Genomic DNA, 18728 nt, shown 5'->3' with positions numbered 1-18728 from the left:
AATAAACCCACACTTTTATGGACAACTGATATTTGACAAAGGAGGTAAGAGCATACAATGGAGTAAAGACAGCCTCTTTAATAAATGGTGTTGGGAAAATTGGACAGCTACCTGCAAAAAAATGAAACTAGACCACCAACTTACACCATTCATAAAATTAAACTCAAAATGGATGAAAGACTTAAATGTAAGCCGTGAAACCATAAGTATCTTAGAAGAAAACATAGGCAGTAAGCTCTCCGACATCTCTCGCAGCACTATATTTGCTGATTTATCTCCACGGGCAAGTGAAATAAAATACAGGATAAACAAATGGGACTATGTCAAACTAAAGACAATAAGAACAGAATAAAAAGACAAACTACACAATGGGAGAATATATTTGACAGTACATCTGATAAGGGGTTAATAACCAAAATTTATAAAGAACTTGTAAAACACAATACCAGGAAGACAAACAATCCAATCAAAAATGGGCAAAAGAAATGAATAGACACTCTCCAAAGAGGACATACAGATGGCCAATAGGCATATGCAAAAATGCTCAACATCACTAATCATTAGAGAAATGCAAATTAAAACCACAATGAGATATCACCTCACGCCAGTTAGAATGGTGCTCATTACCCTCCTGTACTGCTGATGGGAATGCAGACTGGTGCAGCCACTGTGGAAAACAGTATGGAGATTCCTCAAGAAATTAAAAACCGAACTGCCTTTTGACCCAGCTATACCACTTTTAGGAATATACCCCATGAACACCATAGCACTGTTTGAAAAGAAGAAATGCACCCCCATGATTATGGCAGCATTGTTCACAATAGCGAAGATCTGGAAACAGCCCAAGTGTCCGTCAGTGGACGAGTGGATTAAATAGCTTTGGTACATATATACTATGGAATACTACTCAGCCATAAGAAATGATGACATCGGATCATTTACAACAACATGGATGAACCTTGATAACATTATACTGAGCAAAATAAGTAAATCAGATAAAACTAAGAACTGTATGATTCCATACAGAGGTGGGACATAAAAATGAGACTCAGAGTCATGGACAAGAGTGTGGGGGTTACAGGTTGGGGGAGGGGAGATTGGGAGGGTTCAGGGAGGGGAGGGGCACAAAGAAAACCAGTTAGAAGGTGACGGAAGACAATTGGACTTTGATGGGAATGCAGCATAATCAAATGTCAAAATAATCTAGAGATGTTTTCTCTGAACATATGTACCCTGATTTATCAATGTCACCCCATTAAAATAAAAAAAATTATAATAAGAGCATCAAAAAAAAAAAAAAAACAACAAAAAAAATAGTGCTCGAACCTGTTGCTTCTTATTGCAGATAAGGTAGAAAAAGTTAGAAAGAAAATTAAAGAATAGAGTTGTCCAGAAGTTTCATTCAATTTTGTAGTTTGGGTTTTGGTTTGTTTTTGGTGTTTTGTTCACCATGGTGTGGGAACCTCAGAGAAGCATCAAAGGGAAAAGGGAGCTACAGAAGTGTCCTGATGAATTTATTTCTCATGATCGTTAATGATTCTCCGGAAACTCTTCTTATTCTATGACGTTTCTAAATCAAGAAGAAGCAGGAACAGGAAGATTATGAGTGAGAATGTTCTGCAGGTTCATCTGTTTGTTGTGGCTTTTGTCTGCCTTAGTCTTTTTCCACAAAGTTCACAAAGTATGATGTTAACTCTACTCTGTATGAATTAGGCACTGATCTAGGTCCTAAGGACAAAATGATGCATTAAATAATGTTTTTGTCCTGGATGCTTTTTTTTAATTGACTGTATTGGGGTGACACTAATTAACATAATGATATAGACTTCAGATGCCCAATTCTACAATGCTTCTCTGTACACTGTATAGCAGGGGTCCCCAAACTACGGCCTGCATGCGGCCCCTGAGGCCATTTATCGGCCCCTACTGCATCCAGAAGGGGCACCTGTTTCATTGGTGGTCAGTGAGAGAAGCATAGTTCCCACTGAAATACTGGTCAGTTTGTTGATTTAAATTTACTTGTTCTTTATTTTAAATATTGTATTTGTTCCCGTTTTGTTTTTTTACTTTAAAATAAGATATGTGCAGTGTGCATAGGGATTTGTTCATAGTTTTTTTATAGTCCGGCCCTCCAATGGTCTGAGGGACAGTGAACTGGCCCCTGTGTAAAATGTTTGGGGGCCCCTGCTGTATAGTGTGTTCACCCCTCAAGTCAAGTCTCCATCCATCACCCTTATCAGATTTATCAGCCAATATGTTCTCCCATTTAGTAGATTGCCGTTTCATTTTGTTGATGATGGTTTCCTTTGCTGCGCAAAAACTTTTTAGTTTGATGTAGTTCTATTTGTTTATCATTTCTCTTTTTTCCCTTGCCTGAGAAACTATATCAGAAAAACATGGCTATGAGAAATGTCCTAGATTTTACTGCCTATGTTTTCTTCTAGGATTTTTATAGTTTTGAGCACAACCTTTAAGTCTTTCATCCATTTTGAATTTATTCTTATTATGGTATAAGAAGGTGATCTAGTTTCAATTTTTTTTGCATGTATCTGTCCAATTTTCCCAACACCATTTATTGAATAGACTGTTTTTATCTCATGGTCTATTCTTGCCTCCTTTGTCAAATATTGACCATATAGTCATGGATTGATTTCTGGGCTCTCTATTCTGTTCCATTGATCTATATTTCTGTTTTTATGCCAGTACCATGCTGTTCTGATTACTATGAGCTTGTAGTATAGTTTGATATCAGGTAGTGTGATTCCTCCAACATTTTCTTTCTCAACATGTGTTTAGTCCAATTTTTTTGTGGTACCATATAAATTTTTAGAATAATTGTTCTAGTTCTGTTAAATATACCATTGGTATCTTGATAGCTTTTGCATTGCATTACTGAATTGCTTAGGATAATATGAACATTTTAATGATGTTAATTTTACCTATCCAGGAAGAGTGTATATTCTTCTACTTATTTTTACCCTCTTCAATTTCTTTCTTCCATGTCTTATAACTTTCCAGCTACAGGTCTTTTGCACTCTCTGTTAAATTTATTCATAGTTATTTAATTTTTTGCTGCAATTCTAAATGGGATTTTTTTTTTAGTATCCTTTTCTGATAGTTCATTATAGGTGTTTAAAAATGCACCTGATATTTATTTTTTATCCTGCTTCTTTACTGAATTCATTTAGTTCTAGTAGTTTTTTGATGGATTCTTTAGGGTTCTTTAAATACAGTATCCATTCATCAGCAGATAATGATAGTGTTACTTCTTCCTTTCCAATTTAGATTCCTTTTATTTCTTCTTGTATGATTGCTGTGCCTAAGACTTCTAGTACCATATTGGATAAGTGTGGTGATGGTAAACATCCCTGTCTTGTTCCTGATCTTAAGAAAAATGCTTGTAGTTTTGAGTATGATGCGGGCTGTGGCCTTTTATTACATTGAGGAATGTTCCCTGTTTCCACTTTGCTGAAAATTTTTAACATAAATGGGTGCTGAATTTTATGAAATGTTTTTTCTGCATCTATTGATATGATCATGTGATTTTGTATTCTTCCCTTTGTTATTAATTTGAGGACATTGTAACAACCAATCTTGCATCCATGGAATCAACACCCTTGATCATATATCATGTACTATCTTTTTTAATGTATTGGATCCAGTTTGGTAATATCACAGGATAGGTCAGAGTGGAGAGCAGAATCCAAGTCTCTTCAAAAAGTTACTCATATTAACTTAATTTGTAAGGGTAAAGGAATGAAAAGTGAGATAGGAGATAGGAAAAAGCAGGCAAGGCTGGGAAAATTCATACTGAAATCAAAATCATGCTACCTACTGGCCACAGTTTTGACCCAGGTGCATCTATTCATTTCATAATGACTGCAGGTTAACCTAGTATGTCGCACCAAGAATCATTTTACTAGGGAGAACACTCTGCAGGGAGATGCTAGCAGGAGTCTGCACCTGGCAGTCGTATATTATGTACCTAATGAGGGAATGACACATTTAATAATTGTACTGTGAAAATAAACTAAAAACAGTCCATTCCTGCTGAGGCTATTCATCTACACCAGATGCACACTGCTGGCCATGTCAGAGCTCCAGTGTCATTTGTATTCCACCACGCCCCTTAGTGGGTATGCTGAGGAGAATAACATTAAAACCAAAGCGATGCTCATTTAATTAGTTATCTATCGGTGTCAACCATTTATTTAGCCTATTAACATCATGTGTTTCACCTAAGGTCACCTGAAACACTTCTTCAACATGCACCCTAGGTAGGCAGAAATCTGTAGCACTTTTAGAGTGAGCATTTGTAAATTTAAATATTTCAATGGATCATGGATTATTTAAATTCATAGTAATTGAATACTGCTTATATCTAGTTGAATTGTCAGTTGATAGTTGGGAATAAAAAAAGCAAAACCACCATAGTCTTTACGGCTTTTCACTAGTAATTTTAAGAGAAAATTATAGAACATGTTTTTTCTAGAAAACATGAGTTTAAAATCTAATTATTATGATTTATGAGTTAAGGATTTGCTTGCTTAGATTCCTTTGGATTCATTTTTAGCAATGGATTAACTAATGCTTTCTTAATCTCTTAAGAGAGCAAAGAAATCCAAGCATAAAGTTCAGTATAGGCAGAATATCTTCATTCTTCTTCCTTATATAATTTTGATAGCTAATAGCTTAGAGAAAAAATTATTTAACCTTTATAAATATAAAGATATCAAGACCCAAAGTAGTTAGGCCATTGGTCCAAAGTCACAAAAATAAGACAATCTCCTAAGACCTCAGCTAGGACTCTGCCTATTAACTTGAGCATTCATCCTGTCCTTGAAATGTATTGTGTAGCTCACACACATCTTACTATCATGGAAGAAAAAGTCAACAGTATAGGAAATCATAAACCTTTTGTCATAAGACCAGTTCGGTCTTCAGGATTGGGAACATCTCTCACGTGTTTACCTTCTGCTCTGAATGTGACATGGGTGTTCTTGCTCACATTCTGAAAGTCTTCATACTTGAAAGTGGTCACAGTGAATTTTGATGGTTAGGCTAAGGTTATGTTAAATTAGCCATTGGGGACCATGGAAAGGATTCTTTTAATATTTGTCTCTTCTTTTGCTTCAATATATTGCTTTGAAATATACTGAAGTTTAGTTTCATTTGTTCATGTTTAGACCAATTATCAATGTAAGTGCTGTTCTCTAAAGCAAAGAAGTCAATATGAAGTCTTCTCTGTAGGTTCTTTCCTAGAGCTACAAAAATAGGAAAAGCTGTCAAAAATTCTATCACTTATTGAAGAACAGGAGGTTAATACCTTCATGAAAATGTTTTATTCTAATAGTTACTGTTTTCATTTCTTAGCTCTCTTCCACTGTGTTCAAAACACAACCAGGTATGACAAAAGCTACCATGCCTTAAAAGAGCCCATCACAGAGAAGAGCACAAAGAAAGGGGACAGGGCTCTAAGGACAAAGTGACTTTTAAATTTACTTCTGAGGACAGTGTAGAAAAGGCCTGATAGCAACAGAGTACGTGGGACAAAGCCCCAGGTGCAGCCAAAATGCAGTAAGTTTCAATAGGAGAAGTGGACTCAGGAGAACTGGTCTCTCAATAGTAGCAATTGGACAGCAGGTGAGGGGCTGCAAGATTATTTCCAATGTCCTCTTCAGATTGGACCGAGCTCCCAGCCATCACTCACTTCTCCAAATGCCAGGTGATCACACTGCTTCCTCATCTTGAACAAAGTCCATGCCATGAAACTGATTGTTTTACATAAAGGTATTTATTTGGTTTCAATACTATAGTAAATGGATTCAGAATTTGGCCCTTTGGGAAGCCACTGGTAAGGTATCCAGCATGAGGTAAAGGATTGAAGGCATGCCTCACAGACCAGTGAAAGAGTAGGATGCAGACAGAAAATCAGAACAGGAGGCAGTAACATACGGTGAACTGCTTGTACCTAAGTGAGGGGAAAAGCACAGCTTGGTAAGCTTTTTTTAAAATTTATTTATTTAGCCTGACCGGGTGGTGGTGCAGTGGATAGAGCATCGGACTGGTATGCAGAGGACTGAGGTTCGAGACCCCGAGGTCGCCAGCTTGAGCGTGGACTCATCTGGTTTGAGCAAAGCTCACCAGCTTGGACCCAGGGTCGTTGGCTCGAGCAAGGGGTTACTTGGTCTGCTGAAGGCCTGTAGTCAAGGCACATATGAGAAAGCAATCAATGAACAACTAAGGTGTTGCAATGAAAAACTAATAATTGATGCTTCTCATCTCTCTCCCTTCCTGTCTGTCTGTCCCTATCTCTCTCTCTCTCTCTCTCTGACTCTCTCTCTGTAAAAAAAAAAAAAAAAAAAAAAAAAAAAAAATTATTTATTTAGACAATTAAATTTAACAGGATGATATTGGTCAACCAGAGTACAAATATTTTGAGAAAATATCTCCACATTAATTCGACAGTCAATTATGCTCTATACCCTTCACCCAAAGTCAAATCATCTTCCATCACCCTATATTTTGTTTCTCTTTAAGCCCCTCCCCTTCCCTCTCTCCCCTCCTCTCCACCCTTCCCTTCCCTCTGGTAACCACTGCACTTTCATCTATGTCCATGAGTCTCAATTTTGTGTCCCGCCTATGTATGGAATCATACAGTTCTTAGTTTTTTCTGATTTATTTATTTTACTCAGTATAATGTTATCAAGGTCCATCCATGTTGTCCTAAATGATACTATGTCATCATTTCTTATGACTGAGTAGTATTCCATTGTATATATGTACCACATCCTCTTTACCCAATCCTTTATTGAAGGGTATTTCGGCTGTTTCCATCCATGTCTTGGCCACCATGAACAATGCTGCAATAAATATGGGGATATGTGCCCTGGCTGGTTGGCTCAGTGGTAGAGCATTGGCCTGGCATGCAGGAGTCCTGGGTTTGATTCCTGGCCAGGGCACACAGGAGAAGAGCCCATCTGCTTCTCCACCCTTCCCCCTCTCCTTCTTCTCTGTCTCTCTCTTCCCCTCCCGCAGCCAAGGCTCCATTGAAGCAAAGTTGGCCTGGGCGCTGAGGATAACTCTATGGCCTCTGCCTTAGGTGCTAGAATGGCTCTGGTTACAACAGAGAGATGCCCCAGATGGGCAGAGCATCACCCCCTGGTGGGCATGCTGGGTAGATCCAGGTGGGGCACATGTGGGAATCTGTCTGACTGCCTCCCCGTTTCCAGCTTCAGAAAAATATAAAAATAAATAAATAAATAAATATGGGGATACATGTATCTTTTCATACTCATGTTTTCGAGTTTTGGGGGTATATACCCAGTAGAGGGATTACAGGGTCATATGGTAGTTCTATTCTTAATTTTTTGAGGAACCACATACTTTGTTCCATAATGGTTGTACCAGTTTACATTCCTACCAGGACCCAGGCTTCACCAGTGTCCAAGCTTAAAGCTTCTGAGGTTCAGAGTAAAAATGCTGAGTTGACCCAAATGCCAACATAACTCCACAGCGCAGGTCAGAGTTAGTGCACACCCAAGAGCTGAATCACAGTGTCAGCTTCCCAACCCAGGATGTTTTCATGAGAATCTTTGTTTTAAAACATCTGTTCCCTTCTATAAAAGGGCAATTTTGAGACCTAAGTTGTCTTACTGGCTGTTGATACATCTCTCCTGGGAATTTCCCTTGCAGTCTTTTCTTTAACTCCCCATTCAAGGAAAGGAAAGAAACAAAAAATATTTAAAGGCCCATAGTACACTAGACAAACCTTGCTAATAATGAACTCTAAGGGACTGTTTAAATTCTTCTCCTGTACGGGAATATTATTGAAATTAATTCTACCTTAATCTCTCAATATCCAGGGACCTCAGTGTGCTCTTCAACAAAATAAAGAGAATGTCATTTGATGAACTTCAGGAGCCCAAGAGGTTCTAGCATTCTAAATTTCTTTGAATGTGTGAATGTTACTTAGGAAAAGGCAGTCACTTGAGGTTTAAACACATTGTGTGGTCTTTGAACCAAGACAATTTCTTTAATTCCTTTTTCAAAACCACTGTGTTGCAATATGGTTCAACACTCAGTGGGTTCTAAATGTATAAATGGTGCTGGGACACTGGAGACAGTCAATTATTATAATGACCTTCTCTTTAATAGGTTTGAGTTATGGTGCTCTTTAGGCATAACCCGCATCTTATTGTAATAATACAAGCGTTTCAGACACAGTATATGCACTGTGGATCTATGCTAGTGTTTAGTATCCTGGGCAGAAAATATATCATCAGAATATATTTTCATAATGAGAACTATAATTTCTCTACATGCAGAGCTAAAAAAAAAAAAAGGCCCAAAAGCAGTGAAATAAATATTAGGAAATTATGTAGAATGATGTGATGAATTCTAAAAGAATCTTTATTCTTATATGTTTCCTAGTATAAAACAGGCACAGCAGGCTTGTTTGAATTTCTTACATAATCAGCTATGCTCACATTGTTTACTTTTTCCTGTGTCACTCTCTTTGTAGATATCTTTATTAAATGAATTGATTTGTAATATATGTTAGATACACATTGCATGTGTTTGGTTCAGGGTTAAAATATAAATTTATCAGAAACTATTTATTAAATAAATTTAAAATAAATAAAATAAGTCTATTTCATCATCCAGGAAACCTAAGTCCAAGTTGTAACAAAAAACTAAAAAAACAAAAGATACACAGGAAGTGTTGTTAAAATGCAGCTGCTCCATTAAACATGAGGTTGGAAGAGACGGCTCCTGGAGCATGCTAGGAGAAGGGGATCACTTTCTCTGGCAATAAATTGAGCTCAGGTTTAAGCAGAACACTGTGAACATTCCAGAAGGGAATATAAAAGTAATTCAGAAAATGCAACTCCAAGTTCAATGGATAACATTCTCAAGCTTTACCAAGGCTCTGTGAACATTTGTCTTTAAACTCTGTGCTTACTCTTACTTAACTAACCTTCTACCATATTAACGTAAATTACACATGTTAGAGCATCTGGAGGACTTTTATGGCATTGCCTCTGCCAGGGTTTTTAGTGCCAGCCTTTGTATTTGGGTTTACAACTAGGTTGGCTCCAGGAAAAGCAAGTTTATAGTCACAGGCTAAAGAGAAAAGGACAGAGAGGTTTAATATACAAATGGTTTGTTCATATCTAATGAAGACCAGCTGGCATTACATTCTCTGGAAGAATGGAGATTTGCCTATTGTTCAACCAGAGAAAATTGGTAGTAAAAACAGAGCATATATGCCAAACCCAAAATGACTTGTGACATAGTAGTCAGGATCAAATTTATGTGGCTATTTTGTTTTAGCCCAACTACCTCATTTATCAAATTAAATTAATACTGTTTGTATAGGACTTGGAGGGTACATAGATTATTCTCTATTGATATATCACTCCAACTACTGACTTGATCCTTGAACTTGAAGAAATGAGTGAAAGGATATAAATACGAAGTAATTACATGCGAGGTGATGATATGAGAAAAGGTGCTTTTGTTAGGATTTATCATTGATTTTGCCTAGCATAGAGAAAATTCTGAGCCTACTACATAGTTTGCATTCTTTCTTTCCCAATAATTAAATGCCTCCTATTTCTTCAATTGTAAAATAATTTTAAGGCCCTGGCTGGTTGCTCAGTAGATAGAGCATCGGCCAGGTGTATGGACATCTCAGGTTCAACTTCTGGTCAGGGCACACAAGAGAAGCAACCATCTGCTTCTCCCCCTCCCTCTACATCCTCTTCTCTCCCCCTTTCCCTCCCACAGCCAGTGGCTCAGTTGGTTTGAGCATGGCCCCGGGCAGTGAGGATAGCTCTGTTGGAGCACATCAGCTTCAGGTGCTAAAAATATCTTAGTACTCAAGAATCGGCCCCAGTTGGGGTTGCTGGGTGGATCCTGGATGGGGCATATGCAAGAGTCTACCTCATTATCTCTCCTTCTCTCAACTAAAATAATAATAATAATAATAATAATAATAATAATAAATTTGTGCTTTATTAAATAGAATTATGTTTTCCAAAGTATGATTAAAACAACTTACATTTTTTCCCTTCAAACATATGGTATGCTATTAGGGTCATTATACTTTGAATATCATCAGTGATGATAGAAGAGAAATGAGGCAAACTTTTTCTTTATGATTTAATCCAGTACCTTCTATGCTTAGGTCTTGGTTACAATGCTGGGAATGACAAAAGTCCTCAGGTACTTGAGGTATACTGGGTTTTGTAAAATTTTTATTTTAGGCTATAGGGACAGAATTATATTATTGCTATAAGCTAAGCAGGATTCAAAAGGCAAAATTTGACTTCAAAAGAAAAGGTAGCCATTATTTATAGCACACAGAAATGTCATCTAGAAGAAACTCAGCAATTTCTCATATGCTTTGCATGAATATTGGAATGTGTTTTATTGAGAGAAACTATAATGATCAGGATAGAATACCACCTTCCTTTTTTTTTTCCAAAAGAGAATAGTAATGAGATTCTTTCAGGTTAGCCATGGAGGACTTGTTTCTGTTTTTTGTTTTTTTACTATAATATCTAATACTCATTTGTAGACCAGAGCAAGGATTTCTTTAAACTGCACAAATGTTCCATGGTACTATGAAACAGTTTAGGGCTTATATATGCCCAAAGCTAAGACTGGCACCAAATGAACTCACCTGGTACTTTCTAGGGTATGATGCCCAGTCTGGAGCTCCCAGGCAACCTTTCATAGTGTGGTTTGAAATTCACTTGAAATTACGTATGACTGGTGAAGCTCCATCTGGAGACACCTAATCGGACTCTGTCTTTCATTCAGTAGAAATAAAATGAGCCCATTCACTGTGTCAGAATTCATTTCTAAGCTGCAGAATGAACAATAACCTAAAATCAATGCCAACCTGCTGGATTTGGCTTCCACGCCTGAGGTGGACCTGCAGGCTGTTTTATCCATTGCTTTCATCACTCTGTGTTTTCTATTTCAGGGCCTACTCTTCCTAAGACTCATGTAAAAACAGCCTCTCTCGGGTTGGCTGGAAAGGCAAGATCACCTTTGCTTCCTGTATCTGTGCCAACGGCCCCTGAAGTGTCTGAAGAGAGCCACAAACCAACAGAGGACCCAGCCAATGTAAGGGCGCCCCTGAAATTCCCACTGCATCACGTGGCGCAGTGACTAGTGCTGTGCAGTTGAGTCTGATCCAACCAGCACTCTAATAACTGCAGTCACTGCTCTTATTGCTTGTTTTCTTCTGGGTCACTGTACTTGAATATGAAGAGTATAAACTCTAGGGGACAATTTTATGCAGGATTTAGTTAAATTCGTTTTTAATGGAATTTATTGGGATGCAGGCTTAGGTGTGCAACTCGGTAACACATCATCTGCACACTGCACAGTGTCCCCATTGCCCCAAGCAAAGTCTCTTTCATCCCCCTGTGCCCACCCCACCCCCGCCTTTCTCCCCTCCAGCTCCCCCACCCCCTTTTCCCTCTGGCTATCACCACACTGCTGTCTGTGTCTACATGTTATATACATGGTTTTCTTTGCTTAATCCCTTCACTTACTATCATCCAGTCCCCCAACCCTTCTCCCCTCTGACAGCTGTCAGTCTGTTCGTGTATTTCTGTCTCTGTTTCTATTTAATCAGTTTAATTTGTTCATTAGATTCCACGTATAAGTGAGATCAAATGGTGTTTGTCCTTCTCTGATCGGCTTACTTCGTCAGAAAAAGAGGGCATTCCTGGCTTGTTCTCGATCTTAGGGGAAATGCTTTTGTTTTTACCCATTGTGTATGATATTGGTTGCGGGTTTGTCATAAATGGCCTTTATTTTGAGGAATAGTCCCTCTATTTCCACATTGTTGAGAGTTTTTATTATAAATGGTGCTGGATTTTATTAAGTGCTTTTCCTGCATCTGTTGATACAATCCTTCATTTTGTTTATGTGATGTATCACATTTATTGATTTGAGAATGTTGTACCTACCATGCAACCCTGAATAAATCCCACTCAATTGTGGTATATGATCTTTGTAATGTATTGCTGAAACTGGTTGACAAGTATTTTGTTGAGGATTTTTGCATCTGCATTCATCAGGGATATTGACCTATAGTTTTCTTTCTTTGTAGTATTTTTTCTGGTTTGGAGATTAGGGTCATGCTGGCCTTGTAAAAACAGGTTGGGAGACTTCCCTCCTCCTGAATTTTTTGCAATAGTTTGAGAAGAATACGTGTCAGTTCTTTGAATGGTAGTATTTCCCTGTGAAGCCATTTGGTCCAGGACTTTTGTTTGTTGGGACTTTTTTAAATTTCATTGGTTGTTGTAACTTGTCTATTCAAGCTGAGTCTTTGGAACATTGTATTTTCTAGGAATTTATCTCTTTGGCCCAGGTTGTCCAACTTGTTGGCAGACAGTGGTTCACAGTATTTTCTCACAGTCCTTTGTATTTCTGAGGTGTCAATTGTTACTTCTCCTCTTTCATTTCTGATTTTTATTTATTTGGGTCCTCTCTCCTTTTTCTTGACGAGTCTCATTAGTAGTTCCCTATCCCTTCTTTATCTCTTCCTCTGGTACCCCTATACTGCAGATATTGTTACATTTCATGGACTTCTCAGCTTCCTTCTCTTCTCTTTCTGATGCTCTGCTTGGGTTCTTACTGTTATCTTGTCCTCTAAATCTCTGATTTGAGCCTCAATTTCATCTAACCTGCTGCTGATTCTTTCTAGTACATTTTTCATTTCAGATATTGTATTTGTCATTTCTGACTGGTTCTTTATTATGGATTCTATGTCCTTTTTAGTGCATTCTATCTTAAGTTCTAAGATCATCCATTCTTCCCTGAAGCTCTTTGAGCAGCCTTATAAACCATTGTTTTCAACTCTGCATCTAATATCTTGGTTGTTTCCATTTCATTTATTTTTCTTATAATTTCTCTTATTTTTTCAATTGGGGCATATTTCTTTGTGTCTCCATTTTTTCTGCCTCTCCATGTTTGTCTCTGTGTATTGGGTAGACCTGCTATCACTTTGAAGCTTGTTAGGAGGGTGTTTTGTGAGTCTCAGTGGCGCAGACTTCTAGACCACCCGAGCCAGGTGCTCAGAAGTGATTCTTGTGTGGATTAATTGCTCTCTCCTGTTGTAGCAGTGTCTTGAATGCTGTTGGCCTGTTTGTGGGAGCATTATCCACCAGGCTAGCTGACCATGTGGATAGACCTCATTTACTGTGTGAGTCGATGTTCAGGGGTTGCCCCCCAAGGCAGAGTTATTTCTGGAAGGGCCTAATGTCTGCCAGAGGCTCCCTTGGGCTGCGCTAATTTGGTCAAGCTCTGATGTGGTTTGAAGCCCACAGGTGTTGATATTGGTTTGGGGCCCCTGTGGACGGAGTTTCAGTGCAGGTCAATGTCAGATGTTACGTGTAACTAGCCTTGGGTTACCCATCTGGAGCCACCACATTATTCACTGATCATTGTTGTGTTTACTGGACCTGGGTATGTCTGGGAGGAGCCAGGCTGTGTTCCAGGAGCAGCTTCCTGGAACTATGAGCTGAGTGAGGGAAGATCAATAAAAGTCCAAGGCTCCTTGAAGTCAGCATCCACTTGTTAGATTCTCTGCTCTCCCACCCCCAAGGATGCCTTGACTTCCTCCAGTGTCTTATGAAGAAAGGCGATCCTTCCACAGGGTGCAAGCTTGGTAGGGCAGGGGAACCAGGTCAAGATGGCAGGGCTAGTAGGTTTGTAACTTGGGGTCAGGTTAGAATGTGGCTCCTACACCAGAGCCATACCTCTCAGACTCTGCCAGATTCTTCCACTCTGGCTCCACCCAGATGCAGGCTGGGTGCAGCCAGCTGTCCCCTCTGCAGGAGAAAGCTCAGCACAATGGGGCCACTGCAGCTTGGACAAATAGAGGAAGAAAGCCATCTGTTGGGGTTGGCACCAATTGGGTTGTAGGAGGGGAATGAGCCACACTTCTCCCCTTAGCTCAGTGGCCAGTCCTATTTGAACCCTGGACTGGCACCACTGAGGGGGACACACTGTCGATGTCCCACCCCTGAGAGACCGAGGCAGCTCCCCACCAGTGCTTACACCAGTCCTCGTGTGGAGAGCGAGCTGCATCTCTCCCTCAGCAACTCAGTCACTGAAGGTCCAAGTTCAGAGCTGTGTTCCTGAGGTCAGCATGACCATGGGATGCAAACCAGGGTAGCTTTCTTTTGTAGCATAGGCCCACGAAAGGGGAACAAGCTGCCTGATCCCACCCCAGCTCAGCTGTGCTGCCAGTTGTCCTCTTAAGGGAGTCTTCATTTTGGGGTGGCACCTGCCTAACCCATGGGCAAAGGGAAAGATTGGCCTCATTCTAAGGCCATGGAATTTCATGACCTTCTGAATATCTGCCTCCAGATTCTGCAGAAAAAGAATGCTGCTCAGGTCCCTGCTGGGTGCAGCCCATAGTCCTTTCTGCTCAGCAACCTTTTTGGACCTATGAGCAATCCACAGTTTATAGCTGTCTCTGCTGGGCTTGGGTGTACACAGGAGGGACCAAGCTGTGCACCAAGGCTGGCTTTTACCATACCAGATCCGGGGGCAAGTCAGCAAAAGTCCCAAGGCACCCTAAGACCCACCTCTGGCTGCCTGTAAGAGTCAGGTGAAAGTCAAGAGAGTCTGAAAGACTCTAGTAGAGTCAGGAGGATGGGGCTAGTGGATCCCCTGGGGGGGGGGGGGAGCAGTGCCGGTCAGGCTTCAGGGAAGGTGGTGGGTGTGGCCCATAAGAGTCACAGGGCTCAGTCTGTCCTGGACTTTTCCCCCACTTTGAAAATGCAGAACCTCTAGGAGTTAGGCAAGTGGGGCCTCTGAAGCTCAGAGGATGGGTCTGCCTAAAGCCCAGAGGGTGGTTCTGTTGAATCTTCCATAAGGAGGAGACACCAGTCAGGTTCACAGGAAAATGGAGAGAATGGCCCCTGCTTCAAAGCCATACAACTCAGTCATTGAGACCCTCTGAGTCTGTCCGAATCTCTATATCCTGGCCCAGGTAGCCGACTGTTCAGCAGGACCGAATCTCTGCAGTGTGGGCTGAGGGGGAGTCCAGAGGGTGGGAAAATTGCTTTTCTCTACTAGGCTGTTAGCACAAGCAATGGAGTGCACCACCCAACAAAGATGGAATCCAAAGTATGGGAGAATGACCGAGCACAGGAATCCTGGCAGCTGTCCTTTACTTGTCTCTTCAGAGCCACTAACCCCAGACACTCATGCGACTCTAGTTTGCTCTGCCCTCCCTCCACTGGAGCTCAGGATAAGTTATGGCGAATGAGATTTTGTGTGTTGGCCCGTTAAACAGGTACCCGTGTCTCTGTGGACTCCTGTCTCTTTCTGGCAGACAGAAACCCTGCTGCTTTTCACCACCAGATGTTTTGTGGGCACCTCCCTCTGGCTTTAGTGCTCTGAGCTGAGGATCCTAACTTGGGGATTAGGTCCCACACTTCTCTGGGGGAGCTCCCCACCACTGAAATATACCTCCAGAGCCCCACCCCTGTAGAAGTGGGGCCAGCTCTTTTTGTGTCTCCACCCTTCCTGCTGATCTCCAATGTGGCCTCTTCTGTGAATACTTGTTATAAGACTCCTCTTCATTTAGTCTTGAGTTGGTTTTTCAGGGTGATTGATCTTTAGTTTAGTTGTAACTTCAGTTTGGTCCCAGGTGGAGGTGAGTACAGCATCCACCTACTCTGCTGCCATCTTGGATCTAGGATTTAGTTGAATTTAAAAATTCTTGGTACTAAGAGGCAATCATAGAAATACAAGCAGATAGCTAAAGAATGTGTGGCTTCACATACATACCTATATAGTATATCTGTGTTTATATCTATTATTATATTTTTATGTATAATATATACAGCAGGTCCTCAAATAACATCATTTTGTTCAGCATTATAATGTTGATGGGATGCTGTAAAAATTAAACCCTTGGTTATATCAATTTGCCTATAGTAAAATTGGATTCTTTTTATGGTCATTTGATTGATTGGCAGAACCTATCAATGACATTAAGTGAGGACTTACTGTGTGTATTTCCTTTCCATGGGATGAAGTACCTTGGCATATCTGGAAATAAAACTATATTGTTATTCTTTAAAATAAAAAATAGTAACAAAAAGCTATACTCTTAGGAGTTTTTTTGAGTTATCATTGCATATCACTTAAAATTATAAATAGTGTAGAAATATAGGATTGAAAAGAAAAAATAAAAAATAAAGGAATTTAAGAAGGAAATAGAGAAGCAACTGACATTTCAAATAGAAAAAGGGAGTTTAATGAGAGAAAACGTGCAATAAGGGAAGAAGCTAAAAAAGTGATCGAATTAGAAAACTCAGAAAATTAAGATAAAATAATCTAAATTTGGAGAGAACACTTTTTTCCCCAAAAAATGTACCATGAAAGAGATTTAAAAAGATGTTGCCTAAAGGCAACATTTTAGAAACCTCTGGATTGTCTCTGACTATAATTCAAGAGAAAACATTTAAAAGAAGGCTAATGAACTAAAAATTCAATACCTACAGGTAGCTAATAGTTTCTCTATTGAACAATGAGAGCTAGATAATTCAAGAAAAACAAGCCAGAGAAGTAAAAGAGAATTTGGGAAAGAAGTTACCAACTAATCACTTTAACCTCCCTCATCAAATGTAGAACAGTTTTTTGAGCCAAATGGCTACTTTTCAATCCCTATTAAGCTCTGAAGATTATAAACTAAATGCCCAACATGGTTAATACCATGCATTGCAGTGGTTTCTTTAGGGGCCAAAGTGGCATTGTGCTTACTCTCCACCAGAGGTCTCATGGGATCAAGGGTGTTCAAGGGGCAGGATTCAATATGGACTCAGGCCATAGCACTAACACCTCCTGGCCTGTGTAGAGCTGGAAATCATGATTCAGGCCTCAGTTGGGCTCAATAACTTAATCAAATGACTGAGCTAACTGATCTGGATTAGTCAAAACAAAGGGTATGTAGAGAAAGAAAAAAAGAAACTAACTTATTGAGCAGTTACTACTCACCATCAATGCCTTGTTGAGTCCTCCCAGATAATCAGTGAGGCAAGCTTGCTAGTCTCACGATGAATAAGGAGACAGACTCAAAAAGCCAAGTATATAAAAGAACTGGGATTCCAATCAACACTGCAACCTTGTCTTTCCCATTGGCTGACCATTAGAATTACCTGGGAAGCTTTAAAAAATCGAGAGATTCTAACTCTTTGTAGACCCATAGCCCCAGAATCCCTGAGGCTAGGGACCAGGAGCTCTGTGATAGCTAATAGTCCAGTATTACTAATGATGTGGTTCTAGTGACTCACAGTGAGTGAGACTTAGAGAGCGTGTTCACTAAGATCCCTGCCGTTCAACCTCTTCGTTTTATCCACCAATAAAAACTTGCCATATGGGCCCCTTTACAACTAGGCACAGAGCGGACTCTGGTTTGGAGTGAGAATTCTGTTGCCACACATAAACTGATATAATCATCAGAACTTTCATCGGTCAAGGCAAAGCCCATCGAGTCCCCACATAAAAGTGTGCCTAGGTTGTGTTACAAAGAAAAGAAATCTGGTGATGTGAAATCAGTTCAGATCCTCTTGAGTGGCCTCCAGAAAGGAAAAGGAGCCCACATATTGAACGTGAACTGTGCGCTGAACACTGATGGGCACTAAACATGCCACGGGATGCTCAGAATGGCCTATGAAACAGAAGCCATTACCATCATTTCATAGCAGAGAACTAAACATCAGAGAGGTTCCTTAGCTTGTCTAGGACCATGCAGCTTGTGATTGTTAGAACTTGACTTGAAACAAGGTTTTGTTTTTTGGGTTTTTTTTACCCTAAAGCCTTTTCCTTATTGCAGGCACAAAGCTGGTGAAACAGGATGCAATCACTCACAGCCACTGTTTACCACCTTTACCAGTATCTCCATGCAAATGACTAAATTTTGAGCTCAGCCCCCAGCTGTGGGCCACTGGGTCACACTTGAGAATAGAGTGAACCAGCAAGATGTGGCCCCTATCTTCATAAAAGGAACACATCGCCGTCTACCTGTACTAACTCTTCGCTCTCATTCTTTCCCTAGGTGTACGAACAGGATGATTTGAGCGAACAAATGGCAAGTTTGGAAGGGCTAATGAAGCAACTAAATGCCATCACAGGCTCGGCCTTTTAACATGTGTTGCCAAATAGATGAGGTGAATTTTCCAGGAACTTCGTGGCATACCAATTATCCATAAACAGCACATCTGTGTCTAAGAACTCTTATCAGTGTACAGGCCATCAGAACCATTCAGTCCGGAAGATCCTGAAGTAGTTCAGAAGGCGTTATCATCCCTTCTTTCATAAGCATCAGGAACTCAAACATGACGACAGTGGGGTCCCTGAGCAAACGCGAAGATTCGCCTTCACTGTACTGTCAAAGCTGACTCTGCTAGAGTAGTCCTGGGTCCTACCACTGCGGAGATCTCCTGTCATAACTAACGCCTGTGTTTCCCTCCATCGCGGCCTGCCGTTTCCTTGTGTGTAGGTCTGATGTTACAAAATGCAAGTGCATTATTTAAGCCTGTGCCATGCCGTGGCCAGTCAGTGCGAGTTGACTCTTTTGGTTTCAACTTACAAAAACAAGGCACCCATGGGAATTTTCTCACCATAGCACCAAAGGATTGGATGTTTTCCTGACAGCACAAAATAGTAAATAAGGAAACAAA

General features: G+C 40.1%; 1 protein-coding gene across 1 annotated transcript in view; it reads left to right on the top strand.

Moving 5' to 3' along the window:
* The window catches only part of DCC (DCC netrin 1 receptor), a 1139534-nt gene extending 1121079 nt beyond the window's left edge, over positions 1-18455 (top strand). Inside the window, exons 28-29 of the mRNA XM_066352289.1 lie at positions 10997-11139; positions 18104-18455. Coding sequence (XP_066208386.1) covers positions 10997-11139; positions 18104-18193 — 233 coding nt within the window. The 3' untranslated portion in view covers positions 18194-18455. The remainder of the gene's footprint in view (positions 1-10996; positions 11140-18103) is intronic.
* Positions 18456-18728: the final 273 nt, after the last annotated feature.

The sequence above is a fragment of the Saccopteryx leptura genome, chromosome 11, assembly GCF_036850995.1.
Source record: "Saccopteryx leptura isolate mSacLep1 chromosome 11, mSacLep1_pri_phased_curated, whole genome shotgun sequence".
Taxonomy (NCBI): Eukaryota; Metazoa; Chordata; class Mammalia; order Chiroptera; family Emballonuridae; genus Saccopteryx; species Saccopteryx leptura.
The sequence above is the reverse complement of the archived record's forward strand: the minus strand, read 5'-3'. Positions and strand labels throughout refer to the sequence as shown.